At 35.4% G+C, this 24,996-nt stretch overlaps 1 protein-coding gene across 1 annotated transcript in view; it reads left to right on the top strand.

Moving 5' to 3' along the window:
• Window positions 1-24,996, top strand: part of LOC123702359 (unextended protein-like) — a 49,283-nt gene that overhangs the window by 6,945 nt on the left and 17,342 nt on the right. The window contains exons 2-6 of the mRNA XM_045650097.1: window positions 15,771-16,200; window positions 16,653-17,192; window positions 18,078-18,194; window positions 20,302-20,473; window positions 24,742-24,933. Of these exons, the coding sequence (XP_045506053.1) occupies window positions 15,771-16,200; window positions 16,653-17,192; window positions 18,078-18,194; window positions 20,302-20,473; window positions 24,742-24,933 (1,451 nt within the window). The remainder of the gene's footprint in view (window positions 1-15,770; window positions 16,201-16,652; window positions 17,193-18,077; window positions 18,195-20,301; window positions 20,474-24,741; window positions 24,934-24,996) is intronic.

Raw genomic sequence — 24,996 nt, 5'->3', positions numbered from 1 at the left:
TTTCTGTAAGTAATTTGAGTATCAGTTGGCGTAGAACTCGTAGAAAACGAACTTAGCTTCGATAGATCGGGATGCGATCCACCGGTAGTACCCACTGCACCACTGCTGGTTAAACGTGTTGGCGATCTGCGTACACTCATATTTACTCCGCAATGGATAATTTGTGCAGGAATATGAGTCGTCATTTGTTTGACCTAAATCTAACATTTTAATTATTTTATCAGATTGATATCAGAATCAGGGCAAAGGCGAACGCTACATGTCAATAAATATTATGATAATTATCTTGATATTTAATGATGATTCAAGAGGTAGGTTGTTATTTGTAGGATGCATACTACTTGAGAATTATCACCGTCACTGTATGACGAAAGGTTCGTAAATATCTATCTTTTTAGGGTTCCGTATTTTTAGTTTCACAACATTTTCTATAAGTTTCAATTGAATTACGGTCAACTTCTTCAACTTGCATAAAACTCAGGAGATTTTTTGTTAGCCCTAATTTCATATCCCCATGTCAATATCATGCAAGTGCATATAAATGGAACAGATCAACATACGACTTATGATTTGGTATATAAAACGGAGTCAAGAAGTGAAATGAAATGAAATGAAATGAAATGAAATAAATTTATTTGTCCATTTTATGTTTTACAATTAAAGTACGACAGTGGATCCCAAACTAAGTGAAATACTTGTGTCTTGGGACCCTGAGTTGCGCTTCTTGGTTATATACATATGTTATGGACAGTAGAGAGTTAACAAGTAGGTAAATAATCTAATGTAATGGAAGTTAATACAATTAATAAAAAAAATAAAAGAAAAACACAAAGTACATTATTTTGCGGTTTGCAGCACGCGTGTTCGTGATAGTGTGTGTGTGTGTGTGTTTGCGTGTGTGTGTGTGAGAGTGTGTGTGTGTGAGTATGTGTCATTGTTTGTGAGTGAAGGCATGTGTGTTAGCTCAGTGGTCCTTTAAGTAATTGTTCGGTTTCTTCAAAAGATAGCGTTTGTAACCATTTCTTTATGACTTTCTTGCATGTGTAGTTCGATACTAGTGTTTGAGCATTTCAAAATTTGAACCGTTACTGAGTCGAGTTCGTCTAGTCTAGGCGGATTTAGCAATGTATGGAACATTATACCTAACTATAATATGTTTGTGTACGGAGCCAACAAATACTGTAGTGATTACGAAAAATTAATCTAAGTTACTTAATATACAGTTTCGTTTTGTCGGATCAAATAAAGCTGTAATTTTGATAATATATATGGATCTGATCAACATACGACTTTGGATTTGGTATATAAAACGGACCCAACAAGTGCTTATGGGTTTCTGAATTTCGGCCGTTACGGAGTCGATTCAGTTCGAGATCTTAGCAATAAAAATGTTGAGTATATCCATTTCTCCATGAATACGTTTGGCAACATCGCTCAAATATTTGCGCCGTTGCCACTCCGGGCAAGATCTATGCAACCGGAGTCGAGTAATAAGGGGGAAAAGGTGGAGTCAGGAATGCACGGCAGTCGGGCTGGATCAACTTAGTGCCCAGGTTGGTATTTATATATATATATATATATATATATATACCTGGGCACTAAGTTGATCCAGCCCGACTGCCGTGCATTCCTGACTCCACCTTTTCCCCCTTATTACTCGACTCCGGTTGCATAGATCTTGCCCGGAGTGGCAACGGCGCAAATATTTGAGCGATGTTGCCAAACGTATTCGTGGAGAAATTGATATACTCAACATTTTTATTGCTAAGATCTCGAACTGAATCGACTCCGTAACGGCCGAAATTCAGAAACCCATAAACACTTGTTGGCTCCGTTTTATATACCAAATCCAAAGTCGTATGTTGATCATTATCATTTATATTATCAAAATTACAGCTTTATTTGATCCGACAAAACGAAACTGTATATTAAGTAACGTAGATTAATTTTTCGTAAACTCTACAGTATTTGTTGGCTCCGTACACAAACATATTATAGTTAGCTAATGTTCCATACATTGCTAAATCCGCCTAGACTAGACGAACTCGACTTCGTAACGGTTCAAGTTTTGAAATGCTCAAATACTTCTTGACTTCGTTTTATATACCAAATCATAAGTCGTATGTTGATCTGTTCCATTTATATGCACTTGCATGACATTGACATGGGGATATGAAATTAGGGCTACCAAAAAATCTCCTGAGTTTTATGGAAGTTGAAGAAGTCGACCGTAATTCAATTGAAACTTATAGAAAACGTTGTGAAACTAAAAATACGGAACCCTAAAAAGATAGATATTTGTACGAACCTTTCGTCAAACAGTGACAGTGATAATTCTCAAGTAGTATGCATCCTACAAATAACAACCTACCTCTTGAATCAGGGCAACTCTTTGGCGAACGCTACACGTAAGATCCATATTGTGATCCATCAATATTTACTATCGGATTACGATATTTATTGACGTGTAGGGTAGTGTATAATTGACGGATCACAATACAGGGTTAGTTTTCAATGACCAGCCAAAACTTAAAATTAAGATCTAGATATTAAACCAAAGGTGCATTTGAAACATTATTGTCGAATAAAATTAAATAAAAATAATAGCATTCATTTGAAAATGTCTTAAAAATTTCCTAAATCGTAAACACCCCCAGAATCAATGCACTTGTGTGCGTGCGCGCATTGCCAAATTTATGTGTGTGCTAACTTCTACCTATCTAGGTTGTTGAACTGAATTGTTGCTTTTGTAATGTCCACACGTTCGCTTTTTAGTGGTGGACAGGAATGAAATCTAATTAAAAAAAAAAAAAAAAGTTTTTTTTTTCATTAGTTCTAAAATGTTATCGATTCTGAACCATTTCTGAAAATTTGGCCGGTCATTGAGAACTAACCCTGTATATCGCTGGATTTCTGGAACTCCTTGTGATCTGATCCCAGGACCTACAATATTTATCTTGCCGTCATCACGTCTGGCTCATACAAAGAACGTTTCAGTACTGACGCGATACGTATTGATGGTGTAGGGTGTGCTGTGATCCCTCCCAAGATACATCAGTAAATATCAAGATAATTATCATAATATTTATTGACGTGTAGCGTTCGCCTTTGCCCTGATTCTGATATCAATCTGATAAAATAATTAAAATGTTAGATTTAGGTCAAAAACAAATGACGACTTATATTCTTGCACAAATTATCCATTGCGGAGTAAATATGAGTGTACGCAGATCGCCAACACGTTTAACTAGCAGTGGTGCAGTGGGTACTGCCGGTGGATCGCATCCCGATCTATCGAAGCTAAGTTCGTTTTCTACGAGTTCTACGCCAACTGATACTTAAATTACTTACAGAAAACGGAAACAACCGCTAGAACAAGATTGCAGATGTAATGATGATAATATGAAGGATATTCGGTCGGAGTTGAGCCGTATTAGTACATTATTTGAAAAATATGTATGCTCAAATGAACAAATAGTAAACAAAATTCATTCAATTAAACATTCATTTCAACATTTCATTCAATTAAACAAAATCATTTCGGCGGTATGGCGACCATTTAGAATCGTCTGAAAAGTATGGCGATGCATGGCGATTTTCGTAAATGGCTGCACGACGATGGTTACCTGTGCAAAAGTTAGCCTGGTACCAATAAAATAATAAATAAAATAAAATTTATTAACTTCAAATATAACATTACAATATTGCTCTGCCTTCTGAACTAGGTAATTCCTATATCTCAGAAGGCAGTGCCTTCCCTTGCAAATTCCATGTTACATTATATTTGGCAAGTTAACAAAATAAATTTTAGTGACTAATGATAAAGGATACAAAGTAAATGATTAAGAAAATAAAAATATACGATTTGAATTGCACAATACAATGGTTGAATTGTTTTTTTTTTTAATCAACGCATTCGCGTCGGTATGGCGGGCTTTATGTCACACCGGAAAAGTATGGCATGACACTACCGTCTACATCTTTTTTATGGGCTATCGGTAAATTCTAAAATTTTTGTGTTACAAATCGTTTGACTTTCGCTATTTTTCCGACGAGTTTGACTAACGCCCACGCGACTAAGCCGCCGGTACCAGCGTTCACACCATCATTTTTCTTTCTGTCATTGCGTACTAAGACCCCTGTAGAACCGCCATCCTGTTACAAATGACTCGAAATTTTGTGTCAATGACTCCCGATCTACTAGGTTTGCGAATCGACAGCTCTCTAAAATGGGATCATCACATCGACCACCTAAAAAATAAATTATCAGCACTTCTTAGATCTCTGCGTAATATTACTTCTTACATTCCTTATAAATTACGCCACACCATCTACAACACGTTAGTAAAGCCGCACCTTATGTATTTAATAGAAGTATGGGGGAGTGCTTACAAAAATAAATTAGCGCCACTACAAATTTTACAAAATAAAATCATTAAAACTATCTTTTACTATCCTCTTTTAACTAAAAAAAATCTACGACGACACTAAAATAATGAATTTAAAACAATTATACTTTTATAATACGTGTATGTTCATCCGCAAAGCGCTACATAAAAACATAAATACAAATATTATATTCTCAACATCAAATCGCCACTATCCTAATAGACGAGCTAGCTATCTTGCCCTCCCGAAGATCCGAACAAATTATGGAAGGCGAACGGCAACATACGTTTCTATAACGGGAATAAATGTCTTTAAACCTTCAAATGGCTAAGGCCGCAAGCGACCAATGGTTGAGCTCCGTGGGCTCTGATTGGCTCATTTGAATCGGATCAACAAGAGCTAAAACGCAAAAAAGGTGGATTTGTATAAAAAGCACGTAATTATTATTATTACTGATGGTGACACTTGTGGCTCCGTTCGGATCCACATACGGACGGTGGTGTGGCAATGGATCCACAAATACCAACCGGATCAACAAGTGAAAACGGATCAAATAATTACTAACTATATGGCACGTTTGATCAACATAGTGCCCGTGGAGATATCTATATATATATATATATATATATATATATATATATATATATATATATATTAAGTGGGGGGTCCCCATGGTACGGAACCCTTCGTGCGCGAGTCCGACTTGCACTTAACCGGTTATTGAAGAAAGTAAGTAGCCTTGATGCGTCGAATGCTAGCAGAAATTCGTCACATTTTTTTTATCATTTCAAATGTTTACATTTTGCTATAGGGCTTCACCCGCAAATCCCATCAAAACCAGTTGCGTAATTTTAAATATTTAAACATACAGACGCACAGACGGCGGAAAGCGAAAATGTATATATGTATTATGTATAAGTACCTAGTGATTATTAACAGGGACAAGAGCTTACTATTACATATTTCGACACATAACTTTGAGTTTGAGTGTAGTAAGGCTAGTTACAAAACACGCTGACCAATTAAAATTAAATTGGGGTTAATTTATTCAATTGTTAGAGACGCCCGGTCGCAAACAGTACAAGATGAGAAAAATTTATGGAGTTGTCATCAAATCTTTATTCATAAAATAGCCCCTCGGTTTTACCCGCATTGCTCCGCTCCTATTGGTCTTAGCGTGATGATATATAGCCTATAGCCTTCCTCGATAAATGGGCTATCTAACACTGAAATAATTTTTCAAATCGGATCAGTAGTTTCTGAGATTAGCGCGTTCAAACAAACAAACTCTTTAGCTTTATAATATTAGTATAGATTTCTTCCTACCAATCAATCTCGATTATTATTTGTTACACCTAATAAAGATTATGTTACACCCAATAACGTTGAGCCAAGTAGTTAGGTAAGTAATAAATATCACTTTAAGCCCTTGTAATACATCTAAAGCCTATGTAAATGACACCAATGACAAAACGAAACACGGAAAGAAAACTGTGTAAATCTATACAAATACTAGCTTACCGCCTGCGGCTTCGCCCGCTTTCTCTAAAACGATTTGAGATTTAAACTATCCTATCTCTCAAGTTGGTTCGAACTGCACACGATGTGCGAATTTTATTATAATCGGTTAAGTGGTTTAGGAGTCCATTGAGGACAAACATTGTGACACGAGATTTATATATATTAAGAAGATTATAAAGCTGAAGTTTGTTTGTTTGAACGCGCCAATCTCAGAAAGTACAGGTCCGATTTGAAAAATTATTTCGGTGCTAGATAGCCCGTTTATCGAGGAAGGCTATAGGCTATATATCATAACGCTAAGACCAACGGGAGTGGAGCCACGCGGGTAAAACCGCGGGGCGCAGCTAGTTAAATATGTTAGTATAAATATCCTAATAAATCACATCAATCATTTAAAAGATAAAACATAACAGTAAATAAATGGTAAAATAAAGTAAACTATAATAATCATATAAAAACAAATAAAGTGAACTGTTATAAAAATGCTACAAAAAATGAGCAAACAAAGCTTCATGATAAGTTATCTATTTTCTTATTAAATTCTTTGAATATTTAACAGCGTAAAGGTAGATTAGTATTTCTATAAATATATATACCAGTAATTATTGTAAATAAAAAGGGACTATGTAAGCAATTGTTATTTTTAAGCCTAGAGTCTGTTGGTTCTGGAGATTTATATATTTTACTAGCTTTCCGCCCGCGGCTTCGCCCGCGTTTTCAAAGAAAAACCCGCATAGTTCCCGTTCCCGAGGGATTTCCGGGATAAAACCTAACCTATCTCTCAAGTTGGATCGAACTGCACATGGTGTGCGAATTTTATTATAATCGGTTAAGTGGTTTAGGAGTCCATTGAGGACAAACATTGTGACACGAGATTTATATCATCATCATCATCATCATCATCAGCCCATATACGTTCCCACTGCTGGGTCACGGGCCTCCTATGAGGGTAATATTAAGATATTTAAGATATTAGACATTATCTATACTGATATTATAAACCTGAACGATATAAATCGATTTGTCAATTTATTTGTGCATGTTGTTAACATGACCACTTCTCGAAACGGTAGGAGCTAGCGCGCACGAGCAACTTTTGTCTCCGCGACTATTTCGTCTCTCCCATCAACTCTATGGGGAGTTGCGTCGCTACGTGCGCGCACTTTCATACTAGCCCATAGCCCGCGCTAGCACTAAAGGAAAACATTGTGAGAATCCCGACATGTCGAAGAATTAAAAGTTCGACGACATGTGATATCTGCCGAACTTGGCCAGCGTGGTGGATTATGGCGTGTACCCTCATAGGAGGCCCGTGTCCCAGCAGTGAGAACGTATATGGGCTGATGATGATGATATTTAATCTTTAACAGGATTCAAATAAGAATTTTAAATACGCCTTTCCACTGATTTATCCTTCTTCTCAATAGTTAATCTTTTGTTTATAATTATTTATTTGTTTGTCTGTCTGTATTACCTCACTGACACCAGGGAATGTGACTGTTTGCACACAGAAACGTGTAACCTTAGTCATTCACAACAAAGCGATTCATCGCTATTCAATGTTAGATCAATTAATATTAACCTATGATAACGTCATAGTTTTAATTTGAAGAGTAAACGAGATCAAAGTTAGTTAAAAGTTAAAACTAGCGGTTGATCCGACTTCGTATGGTTTGACCGGGAACAATTAATACCTAGGTCACTTGAATAGTGAGGCTTTCGCCTTACATTCTTACAAGCATATAAACGAAACCCAATATTTTAATCAATAGAAATGCGAAAGTTAGTCCGTCTGTCTGACTCTTCTTCTCGTCTCAACTACTGAACGAATTTGGATGAAATTCGTTCGCTTGAGAACTGAAAAAGTAAAAAGGATAGATTGTATCCCAAAAATCCCACGGGAACGGGAACTATGTGGGTTTTTAATTGACTAGTTATGCAGAAGCTGTGGGCTGAAAACTAGTAACATTAAAATTAAAAGTTAGAAACTTAACCTCTTTATTAGTAGGTCGAGTTTGTAAAGAGGAGTCCCATTTAGATTTTCATCATAAAAAAAAATAATTTTTATTAATTTAATTACATTTATACAATAAAATTTTTATCCTCACATTAATATAGCCCAACGTATATTTAGTCAAATGTTTTAATTTAAAAACGTAAATGGAGTGAATATTTTTAAACGTTAATATTTTCATACGCTGCGCCTACGCAATATGACACTTGATTTAAAATTAAGAGTTGGCTGTAGCGTGGTTAACATCTTGGCATTCTGCCTGCAGAAAGCGAAATAGATCATAGGTCGGAAATTTATATACAGGGTGTTGTTTTGGTGTGGATTTCATATACAGGATGGGTAGATTATGAATGGTATAATTTTTGGTTCGAATGTTAAAATGTAGATCACTAACTCGGTGTTGTTTTTTTTGGTGTTGTCCTTGTACAGGAAATCTCTTTTAGATTTGCTTTTTAATCGTCAAAATATATAGAAATGAATAATACCACCAGGATTGTATATATATATATATATATATATATAATATCATTGACCGGGATAACTAAAAAACTGAAACTAAATGCAAATACATATTTGTTAAATAACCGATACCATTGTATCGGATATTTTTATCATACCCACTATTGTAGAAGCAATTAGCATACAAATGATTAAATTATTAATTAAATATGTCACTTTCATTGGCTTATAGCTGATAGGATTTAAGCGTTGGATGTAAGGGTGCCTGCCTGAGGATGTATATTAGGGTACATATAGTAAATAAATATTTCGGGACAATTTTCACATACGGCACGATCTGATCCCATATTAAGCTTTCGCTTGTGTTATGGAAACCAGATGGCTGATAAACATACATATATAATTTTAAATAAATACATATAAAGATAATAAACACCCAGACACAGAGCAAACATCTTCATCACACAAATATTTGCCCCGGGTGGGAATCGAACCAACGACCTCTGGCTTGGAAGGCAGTGGCACTACCAACCAAGCCAACCGGTCAGTCAAAGTAATTTTAGAGTAGGTGTCAAATATTATTTATAGTAATTTAGTTAGTAACAATCTGAATATTATTAATGCATATTTTGTAAACATTTTTTTTTCGAATAATGCAAAAGAATTTGCGGCAACCCATATTATAATCTTAAGTTTATGTACACCTTGTTTCTTGTTCCAAATAAAGAATAATTACTATAGTGCATTGGGGGAATTTCGGATGAGGGGTAATTTCAGAAAATTGTGAATACCACTTTAGAGCATCGCTTTATCGTAACTCGTAAGTATCGTGAAGGAAGGGCATGAAGATATACATATAGGTTTGATATTATTAGCATACATATTTGCTTAATCTATCACTAGTTACGTATTAATATGTATCGAACATCCAGGCGTGGAATGGAACTCCACCCGTTCACAGTCGATATACCGCACACACGCACTCAGCGTTATGCGAATTCATTTTTCATTCGAACTGCGAAGGAGTGGAATTCTCTTCTATCGTCGGTATTCCCGGACCATTATAATCTGCAGCTCTTCAAGTCTAGAGTGAACAGGCTTCTTCTAGGCAGACGTGCTCCTTTATAGATCACATCACCGCTTTCAAATCAGGCGGGATAGTGGTCAAACGCCTGCCTATCATGTATAAAAAAATATAATAATAATTGTACTTATACCCCGTGGCCGGAATACTCCAAGGGACCTTATTGAATTATTTTAAATCTATTCGCCTGTGTCGCGCTCTATAGCGACTGAACCCGTGGGCATTGCTAGTATAATGCTATGCTATGTTATTCTGGTATATAAGGTATACCGTTACCGAGTATCACCAAAATCGGTTCAGTGATTTACGATATTAGTAGGATAAACAAAATTTTTACAAAATCACGAATTAGTACAATACCTAGATAATTATTACCTCGTGGGTCTCATTTTAAGTCAATGACAAATAGTCAGCTAAAATTATCATTTAACCCAAGATTTAACCCAAAAAGAAGACACTTCCAATAGACAATATAAACCATTATTTAATATCAAAAGCCCTGACCTCTCTGTTTCCATAAGTTAATGGAAATGCGCCGTTGCGTGACAAACTACGATCAAATGAACTAAATTTATTAAATGAATCGCTCTAGGGAGGGATTGGAACATTATTGAAACGAGCCCTTGGTAAATATGAGATAGTGATGTGATTTTAAAAGCATGAACCGCAATTTATATGATACTAGCTTTCCGCCGGCGGCTCCGCCCGCGGTTTCAAAGAAAAACTCGCATAGTTTCTGTTCTTGTGACATTTCCGGCAAAAAAGTCGCCTATGTCTTATACCGGGTCTTCAGCTACGTATATACCAAACATTGTAATCGGTTCCATACAATGACCTATTATACTAGTAGACGCGGCATACGCCAACATCATTGCACTAAAAAACAGCGTAATTAATACATACCTACTTACTAACGCATTATCACCAATACAGTTGTTCTCTCTTTCACTCTCACGCACGAGACATAATACATGTCTCACTCATGTACTTCGTAATAACAACTGCCGATTAAAATACAAAAAGAACGTCCAGCCACGACGCTGAATGGTGCGTGACTAAGTGAAACTCGGGCACTTACCTGAGTTTTTTCTTGCCAAAATAGAGAGCGGGTAACGTATCTAGCTCTTTTATATATCATAGGTTCCATAGTATACAATGCGTGAAAGAGTAACAAACATCCATCCATGTGGGTCCGCGATAAATGGGCTATCTAACACCGAAATAATTTTTTAAATCGGACGGAATTTTGTAGTTTCTGAGATTTCTAAATCTATATACCTATACTTAATATTATTACTTAAGAGATTCTATATATACTTAAGGGTTTGTTAAACAAACTCTTCAGCATTATCCTACTAATATTATAAATGCGAAAGTTTGTGAGGATTATTACTCTTTCACGCAAATACTACTAAACTGATTACAATGAAATTTAGCACACATATAGAGGGTTACTTGGATTAACACATAGGATAGGCTTTATCCCAGAAATCCCACGGGAACGGGAACTTTGCGGGTTTTCCTTTGAAAACGAAGCCGCGGGCGGAAATCTAGTAATCTATAATATAAAAATGAATCCCAAAATGTGTTGGTAAGCGCATAAGTAACTTGAGAACGGCTTAACCGATTTCGTTAATTCTTTTTTTATAATATTCCTTGAAGTTCGAGGATGGTTCTTATGTAGAGAAAACGTAAATATGTACCACGGGCGAAGCCGGGGCCGACCGCTAGTAAAAGTATAAGTATAGATTTAGAAATTAAAAAATATTAAAATCGTTTTGATCTTTGTGAATTTTGTCGATAAGAGATTGTATTGAATTCAAACTGGAATATATTTTGTTACCAGTTTCTGATAGGAAATGTTTGTTTTCATTATCATAATTACAGTATTTGAATACTTCTTCAAATTAAGTAGGTAATTCAATATGAAAAAAATGTGTGCGTGTACTAGTGTACACACGTAAGAAGTGAAACTTCTTAATGACCTTATTTTTCAAAAAATAATTTACTATAATATGCAATTTTACAGTAATACATCGAATCACGCGTGGTAGGGATAAGAAAAAGATGGCGCGTAACGGAAAAGTGTCACGCGTAACGAAAAATGTTACACTTAATTTTTTTCCAACCCCGATAAAGAAGTTTCACTCCAAAATGGTCTCAAGGCGCGGCTTTATTGCAAAATATGCACCCAAAAACTCCGATGCTAATTCCACAAATAAATTTAATTGTCCATCCAGAACTCCATAAACAAAATTCATAGACTCATCATTAAGGACAATAAAAAAAGTCGTAAAAATCCAACATGGCCGCCATTCCGCCGTCTGCGCGGCGTTGCCATAAACAAAGTCTGCGCAGACTCGGCACAGCGCCAGTGTCGTCACAGATTATAATTATTTTAGTGTTGCGAAATGAGGATAGACGATACGTCAATCGGTAATAGTGACGTCATTGCGTCAACGTTTGAACCGGAAATGTGTGTAGTAAATAATTGTCCCAGTAGGTCTACCATGAGTTTACGCATACGATACTCGCTAGCGATTGTAGTAAGCGGTTTGTATGAAATTTCGTACAGCGCCCCTAGTGTGCCGTAGCGGAACTAAAAAGCCTACCATGAGGTGCAATAGTATACTACAGTAGATAACGTATTAGTAAACTATACTACACTAGCTGTATTAACCATACAATTTTTGCATCATGAGTTCTAATTTTGACATATGTCATAGATACGTCATTCACGGTAAATAGGAACTATATACGTTTACTATTGTATACCCGGCGCGGCCTAAGATGATCCCTATGACAGTTCGTCTTAGTGATTGCTCGTATGATGGATCGTGTCGATACTTTGTATTTTATAGGCAAAGGCGTGGTTTGCATTCAGCCACGTCGGTAAACATGTTTTTACAAATATTATAAAATGAATTTTTAACGTCTATTATGTAAACGAAACGGTAAGTAAAACGAAAGTTTTCCAAAACATAAAAATGCACCTTATCATTTTCTCGTAATTTTTAACCCGTTTAACACAGTGTATATTATTTTATCATGAAAATGGAATCCCCCATTTAATTTTTCAAAAAAACTTATATTATCATAGGTAAGTAAATTAACGCGAACGGTAATTAATTAATTAATTATGCTGCGATCTTCTGTTCCATTAAATAGTGAATGAACTATAGCTTAAGCATGAAAAAAATGTAAACTCGTTTCCATTATCGAAATTTGTTTATCGATACTTTCCGCACTAGTCGATAAATGCCAACGATGTAAGTTTTGAAGGATGTAAACGTAAAGTCAGATTGATATAATTTCTCGTAAATGATAAGAATTGTTATAATTCCAACGGAATATCATTGTAAAAAACATAAAGCTACATAAAAATTAATAAATGCCATTTTTAGACGCCTCCAATACGTTTCTAATTTAATGGTGACGCCATTACAAGTTTGTCTCTTGAGAATAACTGTCAGTGTCATAGGGATCATCTTAGGCCGCGCCGGGTATAGTAACGTCGACGATTTAACTATGTCAACTCATGGTAGAGGTACTGGTTACCTACGTTTTTGAGGAAAGCGTTTGTAAGACTATTTGCAGAAAATATGTGATAACTAATTGATGTATTTAATAGTAACGGTTTAAAGTGAAGTCCCATGTCCCTTTTTGTGTATAGGTCAGGCATTTTAATGTTCTTACTTTCACAGTATCTACTAATACAGAGCCTAGATAAGTGTACAAAATATGAATTAAATCTGTCCGTTTAAAGTGGCTCAAATTCGAGTCAAAGTCAGTTACATACAAACACATACAGGTGAAGCTAATAAAAGCGTGTTAAAAACGGAAACTAAGCTGACCCAAGAACATTGTCTGCCCCCAAAATTAATATTTTTGCAACATTTTTTTGAAGCTCCGCTCCTATTGGTCGTACTAAGTAATAAATATAATCTACTTATATAGCATTCATGTATGCATATGCATCTGCCCCTTACCCCACTTGGGGACACGGAACTACACTTATACAGCTTTCCTCTAAATATGAACTAGCCAAGAAAAAATCAATGGCGATCAATTCGATCCAGTAACTCCTGATATTATGGTGGTCAGCGAACTTTGTATTATGTATTTAATCTATACTAACATTATAATCTATTTACTAATACTATAAAGCTGAAGAGTTTGTTTGTTTGTTTGAACGCGCTAATCTCAGAAACTACTGGTCCGGTTTGAAAAAATTTTTTAGTGTTAGATAGCCCATTTATCGAGGAAGGCTAAATATCATCATGCTAAGACCAACAGGAGCAGAGAACGGAAACCGCGGGGCACTAAACAAATATATTTTACAACAAAGACTAGAACTTTATTTGCTGGGGATAAAACCCAAGATCTTATAACAGAATAACGTATGAAGGAGGTAAAACAGTATAACTATAAGTCTATAAGGTACTTTACCGTTGTATAAACATATTATTCTCATAGGAATTTCCGTGCGAAGCCGCGGGTAACAACTAGCAACAAATAAATTAAATCAGTCATCTGCAGTAATCAATCACTTTGCACAATGAATGTAGAGTTGAATGTGCGCACGCGCATGTGGGCGGTTCGTGACATCACCCGATTGTAATTCGATTTTTTGTTATTTGGACAGTGGTGATATATAACTACATATTTTGTTGGTAAGGAGAATATATAGGTCAATAATTAAAACAGTAAAGGCAATGTTTAGAAAACAACAGATTTTTATAAAAATTAACCTAGTTTACCGCGTTTTTTTGCTTGTTGTTTTAAGATATTCTAGGCAATATCTTAAAACAACAAGCACACATACAAATACTGTCGTAAAATATCTTCCTTTTGTCATAGTTAGGTGAAAATGGTAGTAATGAAAAAAATAAATACAGAAATCTCCAATATGGTACCTAATGTTGAAGACAAAATTACGAGATAAACAATCTATACTAATTCTAAAGCTGAAGAGTTTGTTTGTTTGTTTGAAAGTATTGTCAACAACGACCCTAACAAATAGTTTTTCACAATTATGTTCAGACAGCGCATGTTTATTATATATAAGTGTTAGTACTCGATCGACTATCTATAAATACTTGAACGGTAAATAGGTCAAGAGGACGTTAGGACCAGTCTGTTTGTCTTTTTGTTACAAATATGCGGTATCTGTTTGCCTGTTGCTATCGTCAAAGAGCGTGTGTGCCGAACAGTATCAGAAGTGAAACTTATGTGGCAAGATTAAAAAATACTTAAAATCGTCGCCTTACTCCATGCCATGACTTGACGGTATTGCCATGACGCGACCTTGAAATTTTACTCTCAAGCGGCAAAAGAAGATTCACTTAAAAAAGCTTTTGTTTCGTCATATTACGTAAATAGTTACTACTGAACCACGGAACTTCGTCTGCTCTCAATAGAAACATTATGCCGAATTTTCTGACTTCCACGATACATTGATACCATTAAATATTACCAATTCGATCAAATAATTATTCCGTTCAATCAAACAATTTCGTATCTTTTGGTTAGGTCCTGTAATTTGGGTGCCCCGTCTTTGGTTTTACTATCGAAGGAAATTCTTGGGGTAGGGTACTGGTTAAATCTCAAGAGAAACTAGCTTTAACTGGACTTAACGTTTAGTAAACTGTATTTTAAAACTGAAAGAAACCTACGGCATGTTTTTAATACAGTCTATATAGTCAAGCATTGTGTAATTCGAACAATCTTTCTATTTTTAAGAAGAAAACGTAATCTGTGCTCTATATTTTATTCATATCATCCAGATTTTCCTAAAAATTGTGTTCATTTGGTAAAGTAATATATGAATCATATCATTCTTCATTACATCTTTTTTATGCATATTGATAAACGATGCTAACATATCCATACTTATATATATGTAATATTGTATAAATGCGAAAGTAACTCTGTCTGTCTGTCTGTTGCTCAATCACGCCTAAACTACTGCAACAATTTTCATGAAATTTGGTATGGAGATATTTTGATACCCGAGAAAGGACATAGGTTACTTTTCATCCCGGGAAAATAACGCAATCCCGGAAATCCTACGGGAACGGGAACTAACTATGCGGGTTTTTCTTAAACTGCGCGGGCGAAACCGCGGGCGGAAACCTAGTTAACTATAATTTTGTGGAAATGTATATTAAAATATTTAAACTTCTAATGAGGTCCAACTCATATATTTCTTTTTGTTGTATTTCATAGTTTTTATACTACTATATATGTATAAGTATATATATATATTTTTTTTATTAATTGTTGATGTGATTTTGTCCACAGAGCCAGTGAGAATGAAGTGATACCAGATGAGATAGAAGACTTCAGTGAAACAGACACAAAGTATTACAATGATCTCAATATCAATAAATACGGTGAAGAAGAAGATGATGGCGTTGAAACTATGCCCAATAGAGGCATAAGAAAGAAACGTGAAGCCAACGAAACAGAGGTCACAGATGCAGAAACTAGTAGCCTAGGTGTTAAAGCAGTTCAAACAAATGTTACTCTAAAAGTTATGGGGCTAAGGATTGAAGAAGGGGAAAAGGAACCAAAGATTATAGATGGTATGATACCCAGTGTGTTGAGGAATACAAAGTTTACGCTAAGGCTGTTTGGAGAAGGCTTCACGGATGATACGTGGATCGCGTTCACGCACCACCCCCAGGCGTATGGGTCGTCGTGCCACTTTTTGATTAAGGGAGAGTATAAGGTACGTGCTAGTGGCATTTACGGGGTTTTTGATGGTATAGGTAAAGTTTGTCTGTTTGTGATGACAATTAGGTAAATAAATGGAGAGTAGACTAATGACTTTAGCTATTTCAAGTTAAAGTAGAAGTGGGTATGGTACTTGAAAAGAATAGTTTCAAATTCGTTTAGTAAAATTCTTGTAAAATTATGTTCATAAATATTTTGAATATATTGACATTACAAACATGTACACATTCCTTTGTTTTAATTTTTTATTATGAACATTTTTAAAGTTGTAATAACAGTTATAAATATACATATAATATAACAAAACATTAGGATAATCTATTAAAATAATAATGAAAACAATGCAATCCAATTAGTTTCAATTCACGAACATGAAACCATATAGCATAAGTTGTAACCTTAGGTTGTAACCAGTATAATCCTGCTAAAACAAATGTTACATTCCAGATAAATGTAGCAGAACATGATTCTGGTCTCTTCGAACTGACAGCGCCACCGCCTCTAGAAGACTATAAATTCTACATCTGCGCTCGAAACACGCCAGACGGAGACCTTATTCACCAAGGCAGTGAGGGCTGGAAGATCCTAGCTACACATAACAAGCTATTACCCCTCTGGGCCTCTCTGGTCCTCATTGTCATTTTGCTGGTCATGGCATCTCTATTCTCTGGTTTGAATCTTGGTCTGATGGCGTTGGATAGGACAGAGCTACGGATCATCGCGAATACAGGGACAGAAACGGAGAGGAAGTACGCTAGAGCTATCATGCCGGTGCGATCTCATGGAAACTATCTCCTATGTACCATTTTGTTGAGTAACGTGGCTGTTAACAGCACGTTTACGGTTATTCTGGATGATCTGACGTCTGGGTTGTACGCTGTGATTGGATCGACGCTGGCTATAGTGTTCATAGCGGAAATCACGCCGCAAGCGATCTGTGCAAGGCACGGGTTGTTGATCGGTGCTAAGAGTATTTGGATTATGAAGGTTGGTACTATTTTCTTGGGATATGTTATAGGAATGTTGGGTTTTTATGATTTGTAAAGAAAGAAAGATAGATAAATTTATTTCCAGAAAGAAAAGTACACACTACACACGCAAAAAGAAGTACAATACATAAAATTAGACATCATGTTTGCCGAGAATTTTGTAATGTGTGTGCACTGCATTTCCAGAAAAGGGAACATAGGTTATATAATTTAGATGGACCTACCTTTATTGGGCACAAAGATACAAAAAATTCAAAGTATATTTATTTGCAAGAATGTAGTTACAAATTACAGATGTTTTGGTTACAATATTAAGTGTCTAATACATTCTACCCAATGGTTGAGTGTGCAAATATTAAAAACAGAAAATAAATTAAATGTACTTACACACAATTAAATTTACACTGTTACAGTAATAATAAATAGTTACACAAAACAAGAACGCACACTGATGCCAAAATGATCAACACATTAGAAGATAAAGTTTGTAGTACACTGGTATTGCCGATTTAATTGATCTAGCTATATAACAGTCAATATTGTTATTTTGTATGGATGTTTTTGTTTATTAATCTTTACTGGGAAAAGAATGACATCTCGGTCCTAGGTCAAGTGCTAATAAATAAATTAATAAGTTTATTATTTATACTTGACTCTGGTATGAATAAACATTAAATGAAATGAAAATGTATTCTTCAAATAAGTGAAAATCATTAACAACAATCTTACCCGGCATTATAAATTAGTATGTATTTGTAAGGGGTCGCCTGGCAGAGACCACTCTTAAGTGATAAGACCGCCCCATTATACATAAAGCTGTATTGTTATTTTCTTTTCCTTTTAATGTAAGTATGTATAATAAAAATACCGATTTATTCATCAGATCGTCATGGGTATCTGTGCTCCACTCGCCTGGCCGACCAGCAAGTTATTGGACTACTTCTTAGGAGAGGAGATCGGTACACACTATAACAGAGAGAGGCTAAAGGAACTGGTCAAGGTATGTCGAGGTTTTATGTATGGAATATAAATGTATAGGGTATGAAAAAAATTAGCTTAAATAGCTCAAGGTAACGACTATATTGAGTGAACTGAATTTTTCGAAATTGATCAAGCAGTTTTTAAGTCTAACTACATATTACAAACTTCTCTTTAATAACATTGTTTAATAAGCATCCCATTAAATTCGGTTTAGCAATTCCACAAGTTAGTCCGGACTAATAAAAGCCAGAATCCTAACTTGAAGTAAATATCATTAACTAGCTTTCCGCCCGCGGCTTCGCCCGCGTTTTTAAATCGTCACGCGTCCTACGTACATTATTTGCTCGTAACTAAATCAGTAATTTCTCGTAGGACGCGCCACGAAAAACCCGCATAGTTCTCGTTCCCGTGGGATTTCCGGAATGATACCTATCCTATGTGTTAATCCAAGTTACCCTCTATATGTGTGCTAAATCTCATTGTAATCGGTTCAGTAGTATTTGCGTGAAAGACTAACAAACACACACACACATCCTCACAAACTTTCGCATTTATAATATTAGTAGGATTTGAGAAACAACCCATTTTAATGTTTTTATTACTTAGGCTCAACATACATTAATCAAGGCTTGTTACACATGTCACAAGGTTCGTTCAGAGACTTAACTATCGTGGTGTATTATAATATTCATAATAGAGAGAGTCAATCATATAAGTAAGAAGGTGACATTGAGATTTGGCGACGTTTATTTTAAGAATTCTGGAAACTGCGCAAGGGCAGACGGCACTCGCGAATCTGCGGTTAAATTATATTTTTATAACCTGGCTGTGATGGCCCCAATTTTGTTTAGATTCAAGGCGAAAAAATTTTAGAATTAAACGTAAATTAAATAAATGATGGTTTTGATATGGTCCAAGGAGATTGGAAGGTAGACAGACAATATTTGCGGAAAGAATGTATTTTTGAGGTTCTGGGAATAGATCAATATTGTATTAGCCTGTTGTGTCCCAATGCGGAGCAAAGGCCTCCCCAAAACGCTTCCATGAATCACGGTCTTGTGCTATTGTAGACCAGTCTCTATTAAATTGGTCCAGTTCGTCCCGCCATCTTTTCTTCGGCCTGCCGCGACGCCTTCTAGCTGTGTCTGGGCTCCACAAAGTCGTTATCTTGGCCCACAGTTCGTCTGGCTCCATTTAAGCTCCATTAAGCGAAGCAGCTTTTTAAAATCGCCAATGTAGCGCAAAAGATCAATATTAATAATGGAAAATATTGATCGCGGCGCGAGATTCGAACTCGCGTCTTTTGGCCTTACCGACGTGCACCCTTGATCCCGTTAGATTGACAAAATAATTAAACATGTTTGAATTTCAATAACATACGCAAAGATAAACGGTCGATTTGTGAAAAAGAAGGGTCATAACATTTTAGTTAATTTAACATTTATAGCTTGGTGGATAACGGCCTGATCCCCTATGTCGCAGCAGTGGAAACATAATGCTGATGATCATAATGATTTTATACTTTTTACTACTTTTGCTACCTTATCTGGGTATCGAAATGTCAAGAAATACTCGATTCTGAATGTCGTCTCGATTTTGCGAATTACTGCATGATCTGTAAAAACCTATATCTGAGGATTATTTGTACGTTTTATCCCGGGTCAATAACATAATTTGATTTATCATCTCCTCAAGATATTATAATACTACCTATTTTATGTGTTATTTTCCTCAGTAAGGTCATCACGCGTGGGCATCAAGCTATTAAAATCAGAAACTTAAACTCGATCACGAAACAGGACACGAACCCGCTTTTTCTTTTAAATAAATTCTAATTTATAAAGCACTAGCTTTCCACCCGCGGCATCGCCCGCGCAGTCAAAGAAAAACCCGCATAGTTCCCGTTCCTGTGGGGTTTCCGGGATAAAACCTATCCTGTTTTCCGGGGTATAAAGTAGCCTATGTCCTGTCTCGGGTATCAAAATATCTCTATGCCAAATTTCATGGCATCATCATCATCATCATTTTCATTTAGGCGTGATTGAGTAACAGACAGACAGAGCATTTATAATATTAGTATGGATTTGAATGCTAAAAAACTAATTTTATAAATCAAATATCACCAGGTAACAAACCACGTGAACGATCTCGATAAAGAGGAAGTCAACATCATCTCCGGAGCGCTCGACCTTCGCAAGAAAACCGTCAAAGATGTGATGACCAAACTGAAGGACTGCTTCATGCTGCCCATCAATACAGTACTGGATTTCGAGACCATGACCGAGATTGTTAAGTCTGGTAAGTGAATACAGTTCAAGGAAGATTTTGTAACACACACACATACACGCACACCACACACACACAAAGAAAGGAATAGGGACGCAAAACAACGCTATTATTATATATTATTTATATTGTAATGCTTAATTTATTTATTGAATTTGCGCCAAGTCGCGTTCTAGCATACATTCCTTACCAATCAGGGTTTCCTGGAAGAGATTGCTTTTGAGCAATAAGGCCGCCTTTTAGTATGTATGTGCCGTGTGTTTTCATTGTATTTAATTATAGTATAGCTTATTTATGTCTGGTATATTATGTACAATAAAGAATAAAATAAATAAATAAATACATACACATACATGAATAAAAAAAAATATTGATTATTGAAACACATACACAAGGATACAGACAGACACAAGGACGCGAAACGGGTAAGAAAATAATAAAAGATAAAGCAATTAGCATGGTCACTTTTAATTTATGTTTATAGAAACTACCCTCAATTGTTTTTGTTTGTATATTTCTTTTGTTAGTCGTTCTTATGATATATTTGTAAAAAATTGTATTTCTCTGTAAATGATTAGAATACACTAATCTTTTGAGAAATAAATGTCTTTAATGATTTTCATAAGATTTTATTGAAATTTATAAAAAAACAATCCACTTAACTTCGAATCTACCTAGGCATTCGTTTAAGTAGCAGAAAATCTAAAAAATAGAGTGATGAAGGATATATAGAAAAATAAATCACTTGAGTTCAATGCTTATGGAGATAAACTTGTTTATATGTTTGATAAGAAATAATACTAGATTAGATTACGTCGGATTTAATATTGTATCTATTTTTCACTATTTTAAAAACATGCTTAAATCATTATCTAATATTTTGGTCGTAATTCTAAGAATAGGTCGTAAACTATTTTCAACCGACTTCAAAAAACTGAGACTGTTTGTTTTGTTACCAGTACAACACTTCCGAACACGTAAACTGTTTTTGGTAGTGGTTGGCCCTGCCTTCCAAGCAGGTGGTGGGTTCGATTCCCACCCGGGGCAAATATTTGTGAGATGAAAATAGTTTGCTCTGTGTCTGGGTGTTAATTATCTATATAAGTATTTATTTAAAATTATATATATGTATGTTTATCAGCCATTTGGTTTCCATAACACAAGCGAAAGCTTAGTATGGGATCAGATCGTCCGGTGTGTGAAAATTGTCCTGAAATATTTATTTATTTATTATATACCCCGCACACAAACACACCACACACACGCACACATACAGACAGAAACAAGGACGCAAAACAACCCAAACAACTAAATTTATTAGTTCGTAAATTATTATCTATACTTCTAATTGATAAGGGTGTCCTGGACAACGTTTTCCAGGTCAGCTTTTGAGCGCATGCGTCAGTTTATTTTTGTAACACTCAGAATAGATCAATTGTTATGATTTTGGAATTCATTTGCTAAACGTCTGTACTTTGTTCAATTTACGACATTGAGCAAGTAGAGGGGGAGAGGGGGGATATAATGCATATAGGAATACATACGTATGTAGGTTGAATATTTTCATCATACAAACAAAGGTTAAGGTTAAGATTACCTATTTATTTATTAAATTGACACTTGACAAACATACAACTCACTTATAAGCTTACTAATGTCTTCAATATACATACTAGTCCATTGAAAAGTTACATTTGGGGTCGCGTTTTTTAGAGGACGCAATTTTATTTTTTTGATGTGTAGGGGGGGTCAGTGTGAAGCTATCACCAAGTTTGTGGGATCGCCACCCTTGTCCCACGGCCGCCATCTAGAAAAGAGCGGTTGATATGGTTTTTACGATATATCTCTTAAACTATTTATCTGATAAAAAAATATTGTTAGCACTTAGCACTATTTGTTGCAAATTAAATTCTCTACAACTTTAGTCCAGTAACTTTTATTAACTAACTATTTTCAAGGTGGCGGCCGTGGGACAAGGGTGGTGACCCCACAAACTTGGTTTTAGCTTCACACTGACCCCCTTACACATCCAAAAAATAAAATTGCGTTCTCTAAAAAACGCAAGATTAGGCCTAAAAAATGTAACATTTCAATGGACTATACCTACATTTTTAGAGTGGGTATACAAATATTAAAAAATAAATATCGATAACTGAAGTAAGTAGATACCAACATTTATTTAAAATTGTAACTGAAATCACATTTACAATCATTCGCATAGTTCGCGTTTAAAATCTGCTATTTATATTTTTTTCCCAAGCGACATTCATGAATTAAAACGAATCTAACGACTTAGAGCTAAAAATCTTCCAAGTCCTTGTATATTCTTTACTAGCTTACCGCCCGCGGCTTCGCCCGCTTTGTCTAAAACCTAATAAATTATATACTAAAACCTTCCTATTGAATCACTATAGCTATCTATTAAAAAACCGCATCAAAATCCGTTGCGTAGTTTTAAAGATTTAAGCATACAAAGGGACAAAGGGACAGAGAAAGCGACTTTGTTTTATACTATGTAGTGAAGAATACTACCAAATAGATTCTAATGATAAATTTTAAGTAAGAAACCAATCTTTATGTACCAAAGATACATACATATACAACAAAAATCATACCCCTCCTTTGCCCTTATGCAATCGTATAAAGAACTGCGAAAATACCGCTTGGCACAAAAATGTTTACTCTCCGTATATCAAATGTGTTTGCTAAGAAATATTCCTATGTTTGCATTAGATAGGGTTGGTACACGCATGTATACGGACGGTCAATAAATGGGCTCGTCTGTCTATATGGGTTATAATGATGTTGCTAACCGATATAGGGAATATACAGGATGTAATCGTTAAGTGTGCATTGGCGATTTTTCCGTAACTATTACAGTTAACAAAAAACTTTAAACTGATATCGAAAGTACTTAACCTAATGAGTAAAATGGCCGTAAATTTTTTTTAAAAATAAAACGGGAAGTATCAAAAAATATATCTTAAAACCCTCCCATACATTTAGTATGAAATATGAATATCCCATGTACATTTAATATGAAAGATTATAGCTTTCTCTTTCTTTATTTGGTTTTCTGCTTTAATTACTTCGCAAATTTGAAGGAAAGTTCGTTTAGAAACTTTAAATAGAGCTCCTCATGGTATTGTACAATGAGGACGTCATTTCGAAAATCTGCTATGAATACAAAATGTATGGGAAATCCAATGTATGGGAGCGTTTAATGTAACATTTTTGGATATTTCTCGTTTTATTTTTAAAAAGGTATTATGGCCATTTTACTCATTAGGTTAAGTACTTTCGATATCAGTTTAAAGTTTTTTGATATCTGCAATAGTTACGGAATAATCGCCTGTGCACACTTAACGATTACACCCTGTATAGACGATGTAACAAAGGTTACGTGAAGTAGACCCAAATACTAAATGAATTGATATTCATTTAATAATTGGGTCTTTGTTTTTAAAAATAAGGATGTTTCTTGAAAATTTAGATATACAGAAAATATTTTGGATATAGAATACAGTACGTAGGGTACTTCAAAGGTCCCTTTCTACAACTAGTTCTCATATTAAACACTTCACACGCACAATGGAGGGCATCACTTTCCTTCAGGTGACCCGACAGCTCGTGTGCCTGCTTAAGCGATAAAAAAAGACTGATGCCGTATGCCACCGTAAAGACTGACATTTGACCAATATAGTTAATCCGTTAAACAGTTTTGATTTATTCCTTACCAACTTCCCTAAGTGTCCATAACAGCTAATAAGTTAATCGCCGGTACAGCCTGAAAATCAGCGCTGCCTTTGTGCAGTATTTTGCTGAGTCTGTATCCGTTTGCCTAATTGTAAGATAAATTTTATAATGTGTTTGGCTGTTTTTTTTTGGCAATAAATTTATTTTCTTTCTTTCTTTCTTTCTTAATATTCCCATAAAAAAGTCTCCCTTAAAATATTATCACCGAACTAAAATAGGATGATGTATGAGCCTAAATTTCCACCAGTCTCCATACACAACTTGCACAATTAGGGTAGAATTCCACCAGTTCATAACTAGTCTCTCCCCCCAGGCTACTCGCGTATCCCATTATAGACACTGATAGAATGATCTCTGACAATATTTTCTGAATTTCGGCAAAGTTTCGATAATGTATATCTTAGGTAGGAATCTGTACCTAGGTCATAATATGTTCGATTTCCTATCTTTAAAAAAAAATAACTTGTCTTCTTAGCTGGAAGATCTAGTTATATTTACGAGTTCCTAACTTGTTTTCTCTCCAGGCTACTCCCGTATCCCAGTATACGAGGGCCACCGCGGGAACATAGTGACGGTCCTGTTCATAAAGGACCTCGCGTTCGTGGACCCGGACGACAACACGCCGCTGCGCACGCTCTGCCAGTACTATCAGAACCCGTGCAACTTTGTGTTCGAGGATGTCACTTTGGATGTCATGTTGAAGCAGTTTAAGGAAGGTTAGTGATGCATAAATTAATAATAAAATAGTTTATTTCCTTTGCGATTTTACAGATTACGGA

This window comes from Colias croceus, chromosome 23 (genome assembly GCF_905220415.1).
Source record: "Colias croceus chromosome 23, ilColCroc2.1".
Lineage (NCBI taxonomy): Eukaryota > Metazoa > Arthropoda > Insecta > Lepidoptera > Pieridae > Colias > Colias croceus.
The sequence above is the reverse complement of the archived record's forward strand: the minus strand, read 5'-3'. Positions and strand labels throughout refer to the sequence as shown.